General features: G+C 35.1%; 2 protein-coding genes across 8 annotated transcripts; one reads left to right on the top strand and one right to left on the bottom strand.

Moving 5' to 3' along the window:
• The first annotated feature begins 238 nt into the window (after positions 1-238).
• AMSH2 (associated molecule with the SH3 domain of STAM 2) lies at positions 239-4364 on the top strand. Of its 7 annotated transcripts, XM_011011253.1 has the most exons (10): positions 239-531; positions 833-895; positions 998-1065; positions 1237-1326; positions 2038-2100; positions 2203-2277; positions 2396-2458; positions 2902-2954; positions 3753-3902; positions 4018-4364. In XM_011011253.1, exons 2-10 carry the CDS (start codon positions 874-876, stop codon positions 4103-4105), a joined length of 672 nt encoding a protein of 223 aa, XP_011009555.1. In that variant the 5' UTR covers positions 239-531; positions 833-873; the 3' UTR covers positions 4106-4364. The 7 variants fall into 7 exon arrangements, with proteins under 7 accessions (XP_011009555.1, XP_011009558.1, XP_011009557.1 ...); XM_011011256.1 differs by lacking the exon at positions 833-895; XM_011011255.1 differs by lacking the exon at positions 1237-1326.
• Positions 4365-4677: 313 nt separating this feature from the next.
• LOC105114638 (uncharacterized) lies at positions 4678-6046 on the bottom strand. Its single transcript, XM_011011249.1, has one exon. It carries the CDS (start codon positions 5813-5815, stop codon positions 5030-5032), a length of 786 nt encoding a protein of 261 aa, XP_011009551.1. The 5' UTR covers positions 5816-6046; the 3' UTR covers positions 4678-5029.
• Positions 6047-6674: the final 628 nt, after the last annotated feature.

The raw sequence follows: 6674 nt of genomic DNA, 5'->3' as shown, positions 1-6674 counted from the left end.
TCTATCATGAAATATAAGCTTCACCATACTTTTAATTTTTATTATTTATCTAATATTAATTTATAATTATAACATTATTAAATATATTTTTTTTATAAACTTTCAAACATATTATCTCGTTGTTATCTTATATATAGTTTAAAATCTTATCCCAAAAAAATGCTTTAGCGATAGTATTTGCCTTTTAATAATTTGATTAATTGAGGTCAATTAGTTTTGAAAAAAAAAAGAATTATTTTTTTTATTTTAATTATTGATTAGAAAAAAATATAATGGAAAAATTTCTGTTGTGTTAATGTAAAATGCAATCCAAATTCCGAATCTCAAATTTATTAGATCACTCTACTAAGCGGGGTCGGTTTAACAACAATGCACTAAACTAGCCCAAGGAAAAGATTATTTGGATGCTTTCCTTCTTCCCTGTGCCTGTTTCTCTCTTTCTTCGGGTCAGAAACGCAGAAAAATATTCTGTTCGATCGCTATAAAAGGTATATATAAACAGAGCAAACTGAGACACAACTAACGTTTGAGGTATGGATCTTCTTCTAAACCTCGTTTCTTGTCTTGTTGTTCCCATTTGTTTCTTAATTCTCTGATACATAATAATTTCTCAGCAGACTCATGGAACTCTAAATAATCATGCTTGGTTATGTTTTGCTATGAATGCAATTCTCTAGTCTTAAAGAATTGAATTGAATTGAATTTTGAGTTCAAAAAACTGTTTTTTTGGTATAATTTTGCAAAATGATCAAAATGTTTTTCATTTTGGAATTATACCATATCATGGATGAGGTGAATCTGACATGCATCTTTTGTATTCGTTGGATTTTAGCCCCTCTTTGTAAGTACACACTTCAATCTATCTGCCAAAACATGACTCAGACAGACAGCAAATGTGAGCATATCACCGTTCACACTGTCACTCAGACTTCTCCATGTCCTATACTCTCATGTGTAGAGAAAGCACCTAAATATGCTCATGTTTCACTTATACCAGTTGCTGATTCACATCAAAGTTCATGCAATCAACCATCAGCATCTGGGGTCTTGCAAGATGTACACATAGTAAGATTATTGGAACTCTCCTTCCATGTACAAATGGTCTTTTCATTATTGCTATATTCTTCTTGTATATTACATAATCTTCAAGGTTGTTGCAGTATTTTCTGTTTCCTAGAACTAGATTATGCTGGAGTTCTTATATTTGACAAGTTGATGATTTGGTTATTTTATTAGTCGCCGCTGTTGATGGAGGATTTTCTTGAACTTGCTAGAGAAAACACAGAGAAGGATCTTGAAACATGTGGGGTTCTTGGTGCTTTCCTTGTAAGATTCATGTTTTTGTTCATACTCTCTGTAACTGAAATGCTTTCTTTTATAGTCTTTAGGCATTTTAACAAATGTTAATGATTTTTTATGGTTTGCACATCACATATTTGGTCTTATTCTAATTGGTTTCTAAATGAACTTCTTTAATTTATAAATTTCTCTGTTGTTCCTCTCCTTGCTATTTTCAAAGAATTGCTATCTCTTTCCAATTGCATATTCTCACATACATGCAGTAAAAAATCTGCACTCAATATCTATTTCATTTGTGGTGTAAAAGCCCCAAACCGCGGCCTCCCCCCCCACCGGAGGGAAAAACCTTTGGAATGGCAGCCTGCTTAGAAAATGTGCTAAATCTTAGTCATGTACCAGTTTGGCTGGGGTATAATCCACCACTTTTATCATGTATGCATGCTGTTATAGAGATCTTGACTAGCTATCTATATTCTTCCAATTTTTCCACTAATTAAACTACTTTCTGTGTTGGTTGTCATTGTGCTACAGCTGGTGCTTATGTTCATAATTCCACTCATCCATTTTCTTGCTGTTTTTGATAGTCTGTTTTCATAATCTTTTGGATTACTGGTTGCTAGTGATCATGCTTTGCATTGTTTCCAATCATTGATGCTATACTGGTCTGAGATGTGGAGATTAATTTGACGTGATGATTTCATATTGAATCTCGTTTCTATGCTATCCTCATGATATCAGGAGCATGGAACCTATTATGTCACCACTCTAATAATACCAAAACAAGAATCAAGTTCCTCTTCTGTGAGCTCCTGGAGCCTTTTTACTCTTTTTAATTGGGTTCAAGATGTCATTTGATGTGACGTTTATATGGCCTAATTTCTTAACCAATAACATTGACGACAGTGCGAGGCTTTAAAAGAGGAGGAGTTTTTTGCCATACAGAATGAACGTTCTCTTTTTCCTGTTGGGTGGATTCATGTATGTTTTTTATCCTGTATTTTTTTCACCTTGTAATCTCAAATATTTCTTCATGAACATGGTATTATAAGTTATATAAATTTTTCTTAAAACTAAAATTATAATGTTCTGCTTTCAGACACATCCTTCTCAAAGCTGTTTCATGTCATCAATTGACCTCCACACTCACTTTTCATACCAGGTAATTGACTGACCTGCAGATCTGTTAGTATAGATTGAGCAGTTTTCATTCTTGTTCCTGTGATTGCGCTGCACAGATTCAACTAATACTTGTCAAGCTATCATTTTAAAGATTGGCAAGGTCAATATTCTGTTTTGTCACAATTAAAGGCCTTAATCTTCTTACACTAGCACCTTTAGATTTGACTCTAAGTAATGGAATATACCCAATTGATGAATATATGCTTGGAATCTCTAGCTTTGGTTCTTGGCTGACAAGCACAGGACCTGTACTTCCCCCCTCTCCCCTATTTGGGGGAATCAGAACTATTGAGATGAACATCCATTGGGCCTGGTACCTAATTGTTACTATTAGTTCTCATCTAGTTTTTCTCTGTTCTCCTTGCATGCCGATGAGGTTAAATTTAAAATTTGACTAATCTAGTTGTTTCTGTATGCTTTCAGGCAATGGTACCTGAGGCATTTGCCATTGTCATGGCTCCAACTGATAAGTCAAGGTGTGTAATTCATTCACTGAACTATATGATTAGCCTCTGTCACTATTCAGGGCCATTTTTACTGTCCAATTCTTTTTAAATGGCTTTTTTTAAGCCTCCACTGATATTCTCTATTAACACCCTCTATTTTCCTCATAGAATCTATGAACAATCAGTCCATGTTACCGTAGACATCAGTATCTGTTACATAAGGTTAATTTGTCTTTGGTGACTTTATTTCACCAAAGATCCCTGGCACAAGTGTCATCAACTCATTCCTTTCTCGCCAACCTTCCACCTCCACCTCGAGAAACACTTATTTTCTGTTTTGCATTTGTTCTCTAATTGCTACATAAACTCTGAATCTCGTATTTCTAAATTTACTTTTGGATCTTCAGGTTGAGCACTTTGAAGGTGAAACAATAGGAAACAAGGCATTGATTATCTGTTTACTAATTCATGTACCAGTCCATTTCCAATCACGACTCAGCACAATTCAATTTCACCTAGTGATTCAGTTAATTTTCAAACAAACTATGTTCATGTTTAGAAAGTTTAAAGAGAAAAAAGCTACCGAGGTATCAAAGTATGAACAAGGCACATAAGATCAGCCATGTCATTTGCAGAAATAAAAAATACTTACCTGTAACAGCGGAATATTGGCATGATAAAATATTACAATCCTTTTATGTTTAACAACGTTTACTCCAGCAATACCTAGATGCTTAAAAGGTAAACAAAACAAAAGCAGATGGTTCTATATATCCATGTGGAGCGGATCACATTTAGTTCCATGCACCACTTAATTTTGGAATGCAGGAGCTATGGAATATTCAGGTTATCTGAACCAGGTGGCATGCGTGTTCTGAAAGAGTGTGAAGAGTCAGGGTTTCATCCTCATGGAGAACCAGCAGATGGGAGCCCCATTTACGAGCACTGCACCAATGTATACACAAATACTAATCTGAGATTTGAAATCTTTGACTTACGCTGATCTATCTTATTGGTCTGCAACTACATGTGCATGACGGCACAGATCCAGGGTTCAAGTTAACACTAACATGACCCTAGCCACTACTTGCAGCAAATATGGGTTGAGGTATCAAGACATGATACCAGGGAATGCAGATATATATATATATATATATGAATTGAATCAGCGCTTTCCTTGAATGGCGGTGTTTGTGGTTTCTGGCTGTCATAATAATGAGTTCATGACTGTTCATGAAATCAAGAGATGAATGCTTCCTCTTTAATATGTGTATCTTGATCAGATTATGCCCAGTGTTTTCCTGATTTTATTGACCTGCAGAATATGAATATATATTTTTTACTGGATGACAAGACTTATATGCCACCTTCAATGGGGGTGTCTTATTCCAAAGTGTGTATAAACTTATAAAGCGTTCAATCACAAACTACGTTTTGGTATTTTGTTTGCTGATTTGTTTTAATACCCTCGGCTCATAGGTTCAGACACACAGGCAGAACCATGTACTAGATTTAAAGAGAGTAAGAGCATTGAGATGGTTAAGTTAGTGTTAAATTCAGGAGTGTTAATTCATATTAACATGTCATATTCAGGATGTATTAAGTTAGTGATGTCTTCGAGCATGAGTTGTATAGTTAGTGTTAAATCTTCAAAGATGAATTTATCATTAAATTTTAATCAGCGTATTAAGCAAGGTAGCACAACACAATTCACGTTGACCTCTTTTAATAAACAGTTCATGTCAAGTTGATATAATCATTGAACTCAAACTTTCTCATAAAAGACTAATTGTTTTGATAGGGGCTCAATAAAGTTTTGCTAATAATGTTGGCTTCCGCATCTAGCAGTAATTTTTTCGAAACCCCCATTACATTGGACAGTTTAATTGTTTGTGGTTATGGCTATTAACAGAGATGAACACTTGCTCAACAGAAGGATTCATGTAAACATGTAAGAGAGATGCCAAGAATGGAGCACGATCTCTCTTAACAAACTAGCTATGTCTTGAGTAGTGAGCAGGTGTTGATCAAGTATTAACATAACTCCTAAAAAAAGCAAAGTCTAATCAACTTCGACTTTACAAACCTCTAGTTTAGAAACTAGTCTAAAAAGGATGAATGTTCCTGCTGAGATCGCTAACGTTGGTGAAAAAACCAAAGATATCCCGCCGGTATGGCAAATATGATTTTTGTTTATCCCCATCCTTGATCGCTCTGTTCCTCAGATAATGCAGTTCGTGTGCTGACGAAGACGACGACGACACCCTTTTACTGCTCTGCTCTTTTCTCTTCACAACCCCCACATCCTTCTTCTTCGTCTTCTTCTCAGCACCTATCTTTTCGGAAGTAGCAGCTGTTGTTGTTGTTGTTGTTGAAAGATGTTTAGAAGTAGAATCTTCATGATTGAAGAAGACGAAGGCATCCTTTCCATCACTGTTACTTCGAAGAACAAATTCTCGAAACCTCCTAAGCTTCGAGAACCCCGTGGAGTTGCTCTTCCTGCATGTCTGTTGATCCGGCAAGGCTTTGCTACCCCCTGTCCACACGCAGCACGGTCCCTCAGCTTCGTTGCGTTCTTCCACGAACATGAACGGACCTCCTCCTCCTGCTGCTGCTGCTGCTTTATCATCATCAATGAACTGGGGACCACCATCTCGGTTGAATAAAGGGAAAATGGGCCTGATCTGCCCGTTTTGGAATATATCATCAGCTGATATCAGCGATCCCGATGGGTTTGTGCATAAGAAACTGAACTCTTCTTCTTCTTCTTCTTCTTGATCTCGTACTACTGGTGGTGGATGTGGATTCTTGTTGTAAGAAACCAGCTCATTTTCTGCAGACTCGGTTGCTGCAGTAATGGAGCGTTCATTAACCTTCGGACTCACCTGCATTGCTCAACCACTCCGAAAAATTCAATTATCTCTCTAGGAATTCAATTTCTTGTTCGAAAGAGAAAGAGGTTGGCTCGTACCTTAATCTTTCAATAAATAAATAGAGGTAGGTAGATGGAGCCAGTTTTATTTATTGACCATGACTAAATTGAAAAGGCGCGTAAGAAGCCGAGTGCCGATTTGTTCTGTGGGTAACCCGAAATATCGTTAGTACTTTCGATCCATCGACTATTCTTGGACTTTACATGTTACCCCCGCAAGTAAGCGTGTTTGTTGACTCACTAATTTTTTTTTTTTTTTAAGAATAATGAATTTTACTAGAAGTTCCTAGTTATTGACCGCCGTTTCGTCACCTTTTTAATAATAATAAAAAAAAATGCACTGGCTTTGTGTCAATTGCGAAAAGTTGACGTGTTTAATAAAGTAAATAGAAAATAAATGTCATCAGAAGTTTTTGACATTAATTAAAAGTTTTTAACATTAAGTAAAATAATGTACTGGCTTTTTGTCAATTGTAAAAAGTTGAAGTGTGTTTAATAAAATAAAACTAGAATTATAATATGAAAAAATAAATGTCAAAAGAAGTTTTTAACAGAATATAAATGTCAACAGAAGTTTTTAACATTAATTAAAAGTTTTTAACATTAAGAAAAATAATGTACTGGCTTTTTGTCAATAGTAAAAAGTTGATGTGTGTTTAATAAAATATATCTAGAATTATAATATGAAAAAATAAATGTCAAAAGAAGTTTTTAACATTAATTAAAAGTTTTTAACATTAAGTAAAATAATGTACTGGCTTTTTGTCAATAGTAAAAAGTTGATGTGTGTTTAATAAAATATATCTAGAATTATAATA

Source organism: Populus euphratica, unplaced genomic scaffold (genome assembly GCF_000495115.2).
Source record: "Populus euphratica unplaced genomic scaffold, PopEup_1.0 scaffold554.1, whole genome shotgun sequence".
Taxonomy (NCBI): domain Eukaryota; kingdom Viridiplantae; phylum Streptophyta; class Magnoliopsida; order Malpighiales; family Salicaceae; genus Populus; species Populus euphratica.
The sequence above is the reverse complement of the archived record's forward strand: the minus strand, read 5'-3'. Positions and strand labels throughout refer to the sequence as shown.